Source organism: Heterodontus francisci, chromosome 1 (genome assembly GCF_036365525.1).
Source record: "Heterodontus francisci isolate sHetFra1 chromosome 1, sHetFra1.hap1, whole genome shotgun sequence".
In the NCBI taxonomy this organism is placed as follows: domain Eukaryota; kingdom Metazoa; phylum Chordata; class Chondrichthyes; order Heterodontiformes; family Heterodontidae; genus Heterodontus; species Heterodontus francisci.
In genome coordinates, this window is record NC_090371.1 from 63,753,816 (window position 1) to 63,767,550 (window position 13,735).

Consider the following 13,735-nt stretch of genomic DNA (forward strand, 5'->3'; position numbering starts at 1 on the left):
CAGGAGAATCACTTGAATTTTAGAGCACAAAAAGGGCACCATTCAGCCCATTGCGCCAATGTCAGCTTTCTGAAAGTTATGAACTTGATCCCTACCCACTCTGCTCCTTCCCGATATACTTTTACATTTTTATTTTTCAATTATTTAATCATTTCCCTTTTAAAAGCTATTGCTTTGAACACTGTTTCTGTATGATATTTCATGTCCTAGCAACACTTTTTTTCAAAAAAAAAGCTGAACTTTCTCCATTCATTCCTTTGACACTCTTAAATTTCTACACTTTAGACTCACTAATTTGTGAAAATAACTTTCTTATTTGTCCTTTCAAAACCCTTCACAATTTTGAACATCTCTATCATATCTCACCTTAGCCCTCTGTGTTCTAATGAAAAGAGATCCAATTTCTTTAGTACTTTCTCATGAATAAAATCAATCAACACTAGGATCATCTTAGTGAATCTCATCTGCACTATCTACATGATCTTGACATCCTTGCCAAAATAATATGCCCAGAGGTAGACATGATGTTCTGGCTGCTGCCTAACTAAGTATTTATTCTGCAAGCACATAAGAAATAGGAGCAGGAGTAGGCCATGTGGTCTCTCAAACCTGCTCCGCGTAGCAGTTGTTCTCTTTGGTAGAGAATTCCAAAGATTCACAACCTTTTGAGTGTCGTAATTTCTCCTCATCTCGGTCCTGAATGATTGACCCCTTATCCTGAGACTTTGCCCCTGTGTTCTAGATTCCCCAACCAAAGGAAACAATCTCTCAGCTTCTACCCTATCAAGCCCTTCCAGAACCTTGTATGTCTCAATCAGATCGCCTCTCATTCTTCTAAACTCCAGAGAATATAGGCCCAATTTACTCAGCCTCTCATGAGAGGATATCCCCCCCCCCCCATCCCAGGGACCAGTTTAGTAAGTCTTTGCTGCACTGCCTTCAGTGCAATATATCCTTTCTTAAATGTGGAGACCAAAACTGCACACAGTATTCCAGGTGCAGTCTCTCCAAAGCCCTTTACAGTTTTACTAAGACTATCTGCAGGCAGATAGTTGGGTGACTGCTAGAAGGGGCAGGCAGTCAATGCAGGAATCCCCTGTGGCTATCCCCCTCTCGAACGTGTATACCATTTTGGATACTGTTGGGGGTGATGGCCTATCAGGGGAAAACAGCAGCAGCCAGAGCAGCGGCACCATGGCTGGCAGGGAGGGACAAAGCGCAGAAGAGCAATAGTTATAGGGGACTCTATAGTCAGGGGCACAGATAGGCGCTTCTGTGGACGTGAAAGAGACTCCAGGATGGTATGTTGCCTCCCTGGTGCCAGGGTCAAGGATGTCTCTGAACGACAGGGGGCATTCTGAAGGGGGAGGGTAAACAGCCAGACGTTGTGGTACACATCGGTACCAATGACATAGGCAGGAAGAGTGGAGAGGTCCTGCAGGGGGAGTGTAGGGAGTTAGGTCGAAAGTTAAAAGACAGGACCTTTAGGGTTGTAATCTCGGGATTGCTCCCTGTGCCACGTGCCAGTGAGGCTAGAAAAAGGAAGATAGTGCAGCTAAACACGTGGCTGAACAGCTGGTGTAGAAGGGAGGGTTTCACATATCTGGACCATTGGGATCTCTTCAGGGACAGATGGGACCCGTATAAGAAGGACGGGTTGCATCTAAACTGGAGGGGCACAAATATCCTGGCTGCGAGGTTTGCTAGCGTCACTCAGGAGGGCTTAAACTAGTGTGGCAGGTGGGTGGGAACCAGAGCAGTAGGACAGCAAGTGAAAAAAATGAGGGGGAACTAGTAAATAAGGCCAGTAAGACTAAGAGGAAGAGCAGGCAGGGAGATGTTGCGGAGCACAGCGGGACTGGTGGTCTGAAGTGCATTTGTTTCAATGCGAGAAGTATAACAGGTAAGGCAGATAAACTTAGACCTTGGATTAGTACTTGGAACTATGATGTTGTTGCTGCTACAGAGACTTGGTTGAGGGAAGGACAGGATTGGCAGCTAAATGTTCCAGGATTTAGAATCTTCAGGCGGGATAGAGGGGGATGTAAAAGGGGTGGGGAGTTGCATTACTTGTTAAGGAGAATATCACAGCTGTACTGCGGGAGGACACCTCAGATGGGTCGTGCAGCGAGGCAATATGGGTGGAGCTCAGGAATAGGAAGGGTGCAGTCACAATGTTGGGGGTTTTCTACAGGCCTCCCAACAGCCAGCGGGAGGTAGAGGAGCAGATATGTAGACAGATTTTGGAAAGATGTAAAGGTAACAGGGTTGTAGTGGTGGGTGATTTTAACTTCCCCTATATTGACTGGGACTCACTTAGAGCTAGGGGCTTAGATGGGGCAGAATTTGTAAGGAGCATCCAGGAGGGCGGCTTGAAACAATATGTAGATAGTCCAACTAGGGATGGGGCCATACTGGACCTGGTATTGGGGAATGAGCCCGGCCAGCTGGTAGAAGTTTCAGTAGGGGAGCATTTCTGGAACAGTGACCATAATTCCATAAGTTTTAAGGTACTTGTGGGTAAGGATAAGAGTAGTCCTCGGGTGAAGGTGCTAAATTGAGGGAAGGCTAATTATAACAATATTAGGCAGGAACTGAAGAATTAAGATTGTGGGCGGCTGTTTGAGCGTAAATCAACATCTGACTTGTGGGAGTCTTTCAAATGTCAGTTGATTAGAATCCAGGACCAGCATGTTCCTGTGAGGAAGAAGGATAAGTTTGGCAAGTTTCGGGAACCTTGGATAATGCGGGATATTGTGAGCCTAGTCAAAAATAAAAAGGAAGCATTCGTAAGGGCTGGAAGGCTAGGAACAGACGAATCCCTTGAGGAATATAAAGACAGTAGGAAGGAATTTAAGCAAGGAGTCAGGAGGGCTAAAAGGGGTCATGAAAAGTCATTGGCAGGATTAAGGATAATCCCAAGGCTTTTTATACATATATAAAGAGCAAAGAGGGTAACTAGGGAAAGGGTTGGCCCGCTCAAGGATAGGGAAGGGAATCTGTGTGTGGAACCAGAGGAAATGGGCGAGGTACAAATGAGTACTTTGCATCAGTATTCACCAAAGAGAAGGGCTTGGTGGATGATGATCCGAGGGAAGGGAGTGTAGATAGTCTCAGTCAGCTTATTATCAAAAAAGAGGAGGTGTTGGGTGTCTTGCAAAGCATTAAGGTAGATAAGTCCCCAGGGCCTGATGGGATCTACCCCAGAATACGAAGGGAGGCAAGGGAAGAAATTGCTGGGGCCTTGACAGAAATCTTTGCATCCTCATTGGCGACAGGTGAGGTCCCAGAGGACTGGAGAATAGCCAATGTTGTTCCTTTGTTTAAGAAGGGTAGCAAGGATAATCCAGGAAATTATAGGCCGGTGAGCCTTACGTCATTGGGAGGGAAATTATTCGAGAGGATTCTTCGGGACAGGATTTACTCCCATTTGGAAGCAAACAAACTTATTAGCGAGAGGCAGCATAGTTTTGTGAAGGGGAGGACGTGTCTCACTAATTTGATTGAGTTTTTTGAGGAAGTGACAAAGATGATTGATGAAGGAAGGGCAGTGGATGTTATCTATATGGACTTCAGTAAAGCCTTTGACAAGATCCCTCATGGCAGACTGGTACAAAAGGTGAAGGCATACGGGATCAGAGGTGAGCTGGCAAGATGGATACAGAACTGGCTCTGTCATAGAAGACAGAGGTTAGCAGTGGAAGGGTGCTTTTCTGAATGGAGGGATGTGACTAGTGGTGTTCCGCAGGGATCAGTGCTGGGACCTTTGCTCTTTGTAGTATATATAAATGATTTGGAGGAAAATGTAGCTCATCTGATTGGTAAGTTTGCGGACGACACAAAGGTTGGTGGAGTTGCGGATAGTGATGAGGATTGTCAGAGGATACAGCAGGATATAGATCGGTTGGAGACTTGGGCGAGAAATGGCAGATGGAGTTTAATCCGGACAAATGTGATGTAATGCGTTTTGGAAGATCTAATGCAGGTGGGAAGTATACAGTAAATGGCAGAACCCTTAGGAGTATTGACAGGCAGAGAGATCTGGGCGTCCAGGTCCACAGGTCACTGAAAGTGGCAACGCAGGTGGATAAGGTAGTCAAGAAGGCATACGGCATGCTTGCCTTCATCGGTTGGGGCATAGAGTGTAAAAATTGGCAAGTCATGCTGCAGCTGTACAGAACCTTACTTAGGCCACACTTAGAATATTGCGTGCAATTCTGGTCACCACACTACCAGAAGGACGTGGAGGCTTTGGAGAGGGTACAGAAGAGGTTTACCAGGATGTTGCCTGGTCTGGAGGGCATGAGCAATGAGGAGCGTTTGGATAAACTCGGATTGTTTTCACTGGAACGACGGAGGTGGAGGGGCGACATGATAGAGGTTTACAAATTTATGAGCGGCATGGACAGAGTGGATAGTCAGAAGCTTTTTCCCAGGGCGGAAGAGTCAGTTACTAGGGGACATAGGTTTAAGGTGAGAGGGGCAAAGTTTAGAGGGGATGTGCGAGGCAAGTTCTTTACACAGAGGGTGGTGAGTGCCTGAAACTTGCTACCGGGGGAGATGGTGGAAGCAGGTACGATAATGACGTTAAAGAGGCATCTTGACAAATACATGAATAGGATGGGAATAGAGGGATACGGTTCCCAGAAGTGCAGAAGGTTTTAGTTTAGACAGGCATCAAGATCGGCACAGGCTTGGTGGGCCGAATGGCCTGTTCCTGTGCTGCACTGTTCTTTGTTCTTTATTCCTGTACTCCAATCCCCTCACAATAAAGGTCAACATGCCATTGCCCTTCCGAATAGCCTGCTACACCTGCATGTTAACTTTGTGTGTTTCTTATACGAGTACCCCAAAGTCTGGCTGAACATCAACACTTGCCAGTTTCACACCTTAAAATAGAAAAGCAAATTTTTATTTTTATAACGACCAAAGTGAACAACTTCACACTTCCCTGCATTGTACTTCATTTGCCATGTTGTTGCCCACTCACTTAACTTATCTATACCCCTTTGCAGCCTCTCTGACCTCCTGCAGTTTACTTTTCCACCGACCTTTGTATCATCAGCAAACTTTGATACTTTACTCTATGTCTCTTCATCCGAGTCATTAATATAGAGTGCAAATAGCTACTATTACCCCATTATTCACTGCCTGCCAACTTGAAAATAGATATATTACGCTTGGTTCCCTCATCAAAGTCAGTGACATAAATTGTAAATAGCTGAGGCTGTTAGCAGTGATCCTTGCGGCACTCTGGTCATTACACCCTGCTATTCTGAAAATGACCCATTTATTCCGACTCTCTGTTTCTGTCCATTAACCAATAATTAATCAATGCTATTATCTCCAATTCCATGAGACCTAATCTTATGTAACAAGTCCCTGTGTGACACCTTATCAAATGTGTTCTGAAAGCCCAAATACACTACATCCACTGGTTCCCCCTCATCAACAGATTCGTCGCATACTATTTCCTTTTCAGAAAATCATGTTGACTCTACCGAATCATATCATGATTTTTTTTTAAGTGCCCTGTTTCCACATCCCTAATAATGCACTCTAGCATTTTTCTGACAACCATGCCAGGCTAACTAGTCTATAGTTTCCTGTTTTCTCTCTCCTATCTTTCTTGAATAGTGGGGTTACATTTGCTACCTTCCAATCCACTGGGACTATTCCAGAATCTGGGGAATTCTGGAAGATCAAAACCAATGTACCTCTTCTAAAAACCGAGGATGTAAGCCATTACCTCCTAGGAATTTATTGGATTTTGGTCTCATTAATTTCTCCAGTACTTTTTCTTTTCTAATATTAATTACTCAAGGTTCCTCACTTTTGTTAGAGCCCTGGTTCCCCATACTTTCCTTAATCATCTTTGTGTCCTCTACTGTGAAAGCAGACAGAAAATACTTAACACCTCGGCCATTTCCTTACTCTCCATTATGATTTCTCCTGTTCTCCATTATGATTTCTCCTGTCTCTGCCTCGAAGGGATCAACATTTACTTTTGCTAATCTTTTCCTTTCTTACATAGTTTTGTAAAATTTCTTACAATCTGATTTTACATTTCTTGCTAGTTTATCTTGAATTCCACTTTATCCCTCTTTATCAATTTCTTGGTCATCTCTTGGTGATTTTAAAACCTTCCCAATCTTCAAACTTAATAGTCTTTTTGGCAGCATTGCAAGCCTCTTCTTTTAAACAAACGCTATGCTTTTTCAGTGGAGTTTTTATTTCTTAGTGGATTGGAGTCTAACCTCGCACAACGAAAGATGGTTGTGGTTGTTGGAGGCCAATCGTCTCATTTTTTAAATTCATTCATGGGATATGGGCATCGCTGGCCAGACCAGCATTTATTGCCCATCCCTAATTGCCCTTGAGAAGGTGGTGGTGAGCTGCCGCCTTGAAACGCTGCAGTCCATTTGAGGTAGGTAGACCCATAGTGCTGTTAGGAAGGGAGTTCCAGGATTTTGACCCAGCGACAGTGAAGGAACAGCGATATAGTTCCAATTCAGGATGGTGTGTGACTTGGAGGGGAACTTGCAGGTGGTGGTATTCCCATGTATTTGCTGCCTTCTTGTTGGTAGAGGTCGCGGGTTTGGAAGCTGCTGTCTAAGGAGCCTTGGTGCATTGCTGCAGTGCATCTTGTAGATGGTACACACTGCTGCTACTGTGCGTAGGTGGTGGAGGGAGTGAATGTTTGTAGATGGGGTGCCAATCAAGCGGGCTGCTTTATCCTGGATGGTGTTGAGCTTCTTGAGTGTTGTTGGAGCTGCACCCATCCAGGCAAGTGGAGAGTATTCCATCACACTCCTGACTTGTGCCTTGTAGATGGTGGACAGGCTTTGGGAAGTCAGGAGCTGAGTTACTCGCCTCAGGATTCCTAGCCTCTGATCTGCTCTTGTAGCCACGGTATTTATATGGCTACTCCAGTTCATTTTCTGGTCAATGGTAACCCCTAGGATGTTAACAGTGGGGGATTCAGCGATGGTAATGCCATTGAATGTCAAGGGGAGATGGTTAGATTCTCTCTTGTTGGAGATGGTCATTGCCTGGCACTTGTGTGGTGCGAATGTTACTTGCCACTTATCAGCCCAAGCCTGGATATTGTCCAGGTCTTGTTGCATTTCTACATGGACTGCTTCAGTATCTGAGGAGTCACGAATGGTGCTGAACATTGTGCAATCATCAGCGAACATCCCCACTTCTGACCTTATGATTGAAGTCATTGATGAAGCAGCTGAAGATGGTTGGGCCTAGGACACTACCCTGAGGAACTCCTGCAGTGATGTCCTGGAGCTCAGATGACTGACCTCCAACAACCACAACCATCTTCCTTTGCGCTAGGTATGGCTCCAGGCAGTGGAGGGTTTTCCCCCTGATTCCCATTGACCTCAGTTTTGCTAGGGCTTCTTGATGCCATACTTGGTCAAATGCTTCCTTGATGTCAAGGGCAGTCACTCTCACCTCACCTCTTGAGTTCAGTCCCTTTGTCCATGTTTGAACCAAGGCTGTAATGAGGTCACGAGCTGAGTGGCCCTGGCGGAACCGAACTGAGCGTCACCGAGCAGGTTGTTGCTAAGCAAGTGCCGCTTGATGGCACTGTTGATGACACCTTCCATCACTTTACTGATGATTGAGAGTAGACTGATGGGGCGGTAATTGGCCGGGTTGGAACTGTCCTGCTTTTTGTGTACAGGACATACCTGGGCAATTTTCCACATTGCAGGGTAGATGCCAGTGTGTAGCTGTACTGGAACAGCTTGGCTCGGGGCGTAGCAGGTTCTGGAGCACAGGTCTTCAGTACTATTGCCGGAATATTGTCAGGGCCACGCGGAGTGAATCGAATTGGCTGAGGTCTGGCATCTGTGATGATGGGAACTTCAGGAGGAGGCCGAGATGGACCATTAGCTCAACACTTCTGGCTGAAGATTGTTGCAAATGCTTCAGCCTTATCTTTCGCTCTGATGTGCTGGGCTCTCCCATCATTGAGGATGGGGATACTTGTGGAGCCACCTCCTCCAGTTAGTTGTTTAATAGTCCACCACCATTCACGGCTGGATGTGGCAGGACTGCAGAGCTTAGATCTGAACCGTTGGTTATGGGATCGCTTAGCTCTGTCTATCGCATGCTACTTACACACTTTGGCATTCAAGTAGTCCTGGGTTGTAGCTTCACCAGGTTGACGCCTCATTTTGAGGTATGCCTGGTGCTGCTCCTGGCATGCCCTCCTGCACCCTTCATTGAACTAGGGTTGGTGTCCTGGCTTGATGGTAATGGTAGAGTGGGGGATATGCTGGGCCATGAGGTTACAGATTGTGGATGAGTACAATTCTGCTGCTGCTGATGGCTCACAGCACCTCATGGGTACCCAGTTTTGCATTGCTAGATCTGTTCGAAATCTATCCCATTTAGCACGGTGATAGTGCCACACAACACGATGGACGGTATCCTCAATGTGAAGGCGGGACTTCGTCTCCACAAGGACTGTGCGGTGGTCACTCCTACCAATACTGTCATGGACAGAAGCATCTGCGGCAGGCAGATTGGTGAGGACAAGGTCAAGTATGTTTTTCCCTCGTGTTGGTTCCCCCACCACCTGCCACATACCCAGTCTAGCAGCTATGTCCTTTAGGACTCGGTCAGTAGTGGTGCTACCGAGCCACTCTTGGTGCTGGACATTGAAGTCCCCACCCAGAGTACATTTTGTGCCCTTGCCACCCTCAGTGCTTCCTCCAAGTGGTGTTCAACATGGAGGAGTACTGAGTCATCAGCTGAGGGAGGGCGGTAGGTGGTAATCAGTAGGAGGTTACCTTCCCCATGTTTGACCTGATGCCATGAGACTTCATGGGGTCCGGAGTCGATGTTGAGGACTCCCAGGGCAACTCCCTCCCTACTGTATACCACTGTGCCACCACCTCTGCTGAGTCTGTCCTGCCGGTGGGACAGAACATTCCCGGGGATGGTGATGGCAGTATCTGGGACATTGTCTGTAAGGTATGATTCTGTGAGTATGACTATGTCAGGCTGTTGCTTGACTAGTCTGTGGGACAGCTCTCCCAACTTTGGCACAAGCCCCCAGATGTTAGTAAGGAGGACTTTGCAGGGTCGACAGGGCTGGGTTTGCCATTGTCGTTTCCGTTGCCTCGGTCAATGCCGGGTGTTCAGTCCAGTTTCATTCCTTTTTATAGACTTTGCAGCGGTTAAATACAACTGAGTGGCTTGCTAGGCCATTTCAGAGGGCATGTAAGAGTTAACCACATTGCTGTGGGTCTGGAGTCACATGTAGGCCAGACCAGGTAAGGACAGCAGATTTCCTTACCTAAAGGACATTAGTGAACCAGATGGGTTTTTACAACAATCGACAATGGTTTCATGGCCATCATTAGACTAGCTTTAATTCCAGATTTATTAATTAAATTCAAATTCCACCTTCTGCTGTGGTGGGATTCGAACCCATGTCCCTCGAGAAATACCCTGGGTCTCTGGGTTACTAGTCCAGTGATAATACCACTACGCCACCGCCTACTTCAGCTACTTCACCAAAGACCATTCCTCCAAAATAAGATCAGCAGTTCACGATTGCACAGTGTTCAGTACCTTTTTTTAATTCATTCGTGGGATGTGGGCATCGTTGGCTAGGCCAGCATTTATTGCGCAATTGTCCATGAAAAGGTGGTGGTAAGCTGCCTTCTTGAACCATTGCAGTCCTTGGGATGTAGGTACAACAACAATGCTGTTAGGAAGGGAGTTCCAGGATTTTGAGCCAGTGACAGTGATTATAGCTCCAAATCAGGATGGTGTGTGGCTTGTAGGTGATGTTCCCATTCATTTGCTGGAAATTGTTAGAATCGATCATTCAGGAAGTTATAGTTGGGCACTTAGAAAAACTCAAAGGAATCAGGAATAGACAGCATGGTTTTGCAAAAGGGAAATCATGTTTAACCAATTTATTGGAGTTCTTTGAAGGAGTAACATAACGGTGGATAAAGGAGAGCCTGATGTACTGTACTTGAATTTCCAGAAGGCATTTGACAAGGTGTCACATAAAAGGTTATTGCGCAAAATAGGAGCTCATGATGTAGGAGGTACCACATTTGCATGGAAAGAAGATTGGCTGGCTGGCAGAAAACAGAGACAGCGCATAAATGGGTCCAATTATGATTGGCAGGATGTGATGAGTGGAGTCCTGCAGGGGTCTCAACTTTTTACAATCTATATCAATGACTTAGATGAGAGGAGCAATGCCATGGTAGCTAAATTTGCAGATGACACAAAGATAGATAGGAAAGTATGTTGTGAAGAGGACATAAGGAGGTTGCAGACCGATATAAATAGGTTGAGTGAGTGGGCAAAAATCTGGCAGATGGTGTATAATGTGGAAAAATATGAAGTTCTTCACTTTGGCAGGAAGAATAAAAAAGCAGAATATTATTTAAACAGAGAACGACTGCAGAATTCCGAGGTGTAGAGGGATCTAGGTGTTTTAATGCATGAGTCACAACAAGTAGTATGCAGGTTCAGCAAGTAATAGAGAAGGCTAATGATGGGGGAGCCCAGCACATTAGTGCAAAAGATAAGGCTGAAGCATTTGTAACAATCTTCAGCCAGAAGTGTTGAGTTGATGGTCCATCTCGGCCTCCTCCTGAAGTCCCCATCATCACAGATGCCAGACTTCAGCCAATTTGATTCACTCCACGTGATATCAGGAAACGACTGAAGGCACTGGATACTTTAAAGGCTTTGGGCCCGAACAATAATCCGGTAATAGTACCTTCTCTTCTTCCCAGCAACAATTTGAAATTTAAATCCATGTGGCAAAATTAATGTGCCTCATTCTTGGCAGGTGGGGGCCTGCATGACAATTCAGATATAGCATCTTTAATTTCAACCTTTCAATATTTATCCCTGATGTGGCCTTCGTTGCTAATGTCCTATTACCATTGTTAAACTCTCTTCTTTCCTGACACAATCTGCTTGATTATACCCAATTTTTGACCTTTGTCTTTAGACTTCTTGATTTCCCCTTAACTGAAACCTCCCTATTAGTTAGTTGATGAGCCCCTCATTAACCCACTGTCCCACCAAACACTATATCGTTTCTCTTCCTGTTCCACAAAGAAATGTTTTATTAGCTCTAATACCATCTTCCCTCTTTTCTGCCTCCATCCCTGTGAAATATTTTGCAACCGTGGATGTTCAGCTCCAAAGTCTGCCTTGGCTTAAACAAAGTCCCAATTAATGCAATTATAATCTATCCCTCCTTGTAGCAATAGCATCTTGTCTGTTATCTGATGGTGCTTCATCTGGAAATGAAACATAACTCAGAAGGTAGGACACCATAAAGTGTGATTAATTGACTGCTTATGTGGAGCTGGTGCTCATATTTGTTTTTGTTCAACTTAGAAACTTGCTTTTTTGAATTACTTGTTTCACGTATCCACATGAATTTGAAGTTTGTTTACTTTCTTTTACTGCTTCCTCTTCTCCATACTTGCAATACATTGCTTGTGTAAATTTGCACAATATGTTGTGAAAGTGTGATGGAATACTCTCCACTTGCCTGGATGAGTGCAGCTCCAACAACACCCAAGAAGCAAGAAAGCATCCAGAACAAAGCAGCCCACTTGATCAGCACTCCATCCACCACTTTAAACATTCACTTGCTCTACCACTGGTGTACACTGGCAGCAGTGTGTACCATATGCAAGATGCACTGCAGCAACTCGCCAAGCCTCCTTAGACAGCACCTTCGAAACCTGCGACTTCTACCACCTAGAAGCACAAGGGCAGCAGATGCATGGGAACACCACCATCTGCAAGTTCCCCTCCAAGCCACACACCATCCTGACTTGGAACTATATCGCCGTTCCTTCACTGTCACTGGGTCAAAAGCCTGAAACTCCCTTTCTAACAGCACTGCGGGTGTACCTACCCCACATGGACTGCAGCGTTCAAGAAGGTGGCTCATCACCACCTTCGCAAGGGCTATTAGGAATGGACAATAAATGTCAGTGATGTCCACATCCCATGAAAAAGTTTTTTTTTAAATGTAATGGCTTGAAATTGTACCATGTTCAGTTGTACGTGCATAATATTTACGAACTACAATTCAACTTTTATGTATGTGAATGCTTGTTAAGTATTTCATTTAATTTAACTTTCAGCTAACCTTAATTCCACATTTTAAATGTATCAAAGATCTCATTTTAGATGCTCAAATATGTATAATTTCTGGTTTGATTTCCATTTAGGTAGTGGAAGTAAAAAAACAGAGACATCATCTGCTGAAGAACCAGACCACGTAATGGCACTGCAATCCCAAATTGCTTCCCTCGCAGTGCAAAATAAAGAGCTGTGGGATATACTGCAGGTAGTTGAATAATCTTTCTTTCTCAATAGTTGAATTCCTTTACATTTCGAATACTGATATATGTACCTTCAAAAATGTGAAGCAGCCTATATTTCCTCAGCAAATAATTGTCAATTAAAACAAGACAAATCTGCTTTTGTTTCATTGAAATTTATGGTAAGATAAATTATTCAACATAGAAATATTATGTAATGTGTCTAATGTACTGTATGAGTGTATCTCTCGTAGTTGTGCTCATGGGCCAAGGATGAAGCCAGGAATATTATAATGGATGCAGAGACCACAGCAAACAACAGGGTGCAATCAAGACAGAGTAGAAAGCAAATATATGCAAGATTCATAGTGTTTAAGAGGTGTGGAAAGCAGAATGTCGGGATGCAGGGAACAAATGGCCAGAAGAATTCATGAAATTAAGTTAAGGCTTAGATTTTTGTGTTTGCTGAGGTAATACTGGAGTTTGAATTCCATTTTCTAGGCTGATGAAGTCAGGAAAAGGATATGGCGGCTGCATCTTGGAGAATTTTATTTTCTTAACCAATTTAAACTGTTGGAACACTGAGCCAGTGATAAAGTTCAAATCTGCACATACTCCAATCCAATCGTAAAGCTCAGATATGAGTCTGTCAAAGACAACAGACTTAGTTTTGCATTATATTTATAAACTAAGAGCTGTGTGTGTGATGCATTTCCATGCTGATTGGCTCAAAATGGGCACTCGCTGAAAAGCAGCCAATCACATTCCTAGGAGGGGAAAACTCCAGTCTCACTCCAATTATATTAGTTTACACAACACCCACCATGCATTGTAAAAGGTTACATTTGGATAACATAGTAAACTCATTAACATAATAAACTTGGGAAATAAATCAATAATTCTGAAAATAAATCACAAAACGTAACCATAAATTTACTACAGAATTTGTCAGTACCACCAACAACCTCCTCCCTACATCTTGTGTCTTTCAAGCACCTCAAGTTAGCCTCTACATTGGGGAGACCAAACACAGAGTGAGTGACCACTCTGCAGAACACCTCTGCTCAGTCCGCAAGCATGATCCCAAGCTTTCGGTTGCTTGCCATTTTAATTCATTACCTTGGCCTACTGCAGTGTTCTAGTGAAGCTCAATGCAAGCTCAAGGAACAGCACCTCATCTTCTGATTAGGCACTTTACAGCCTTCTGGGCTCGATATTGAGTTCAACAATTCCAGACCAACTTGTTCATATTTTTGCTTTCAAACAGAGCATTCATTATTCTGCCATTAACACTCTCTCTGGACAAATGCCTTGTCTTTTACTACAACTATTATTGCTCTCTGCCTTTTATTCCATGACATCTTTGTCACTTAAGATCTCCCACCCTC

The 13,735-nt window shown here is 44.4% G+C and overlaps 1 protein-coding gene across 5 annotated transcripts in view; it reads left to right on the forward strand.

Moving 5' to 3' along the window:
- The window catches only part of rai14 (retinoic acid induced 14), a 325,587-nt gene that overhangs the window by 273,598 nt on the left and 38,254 nt on the right, over nucleotides 1-13,735 (forward strand). For all 5 annotated transcript variants that reach the window (XM_068031268.1, XM_068031277.1, XM_068031259.1 and 2 more), the window contains one exon: nucleotides 12,255-12,373. In XM_068031268.1, coding sequence (XP_067887369.1) covers nucleotides 12,255-12,373 — 119 coding nt within the window. The remainder of the gene's footprint in view (nucleotides 1-12,254; nucleotides 12,374-13,735) is intronic.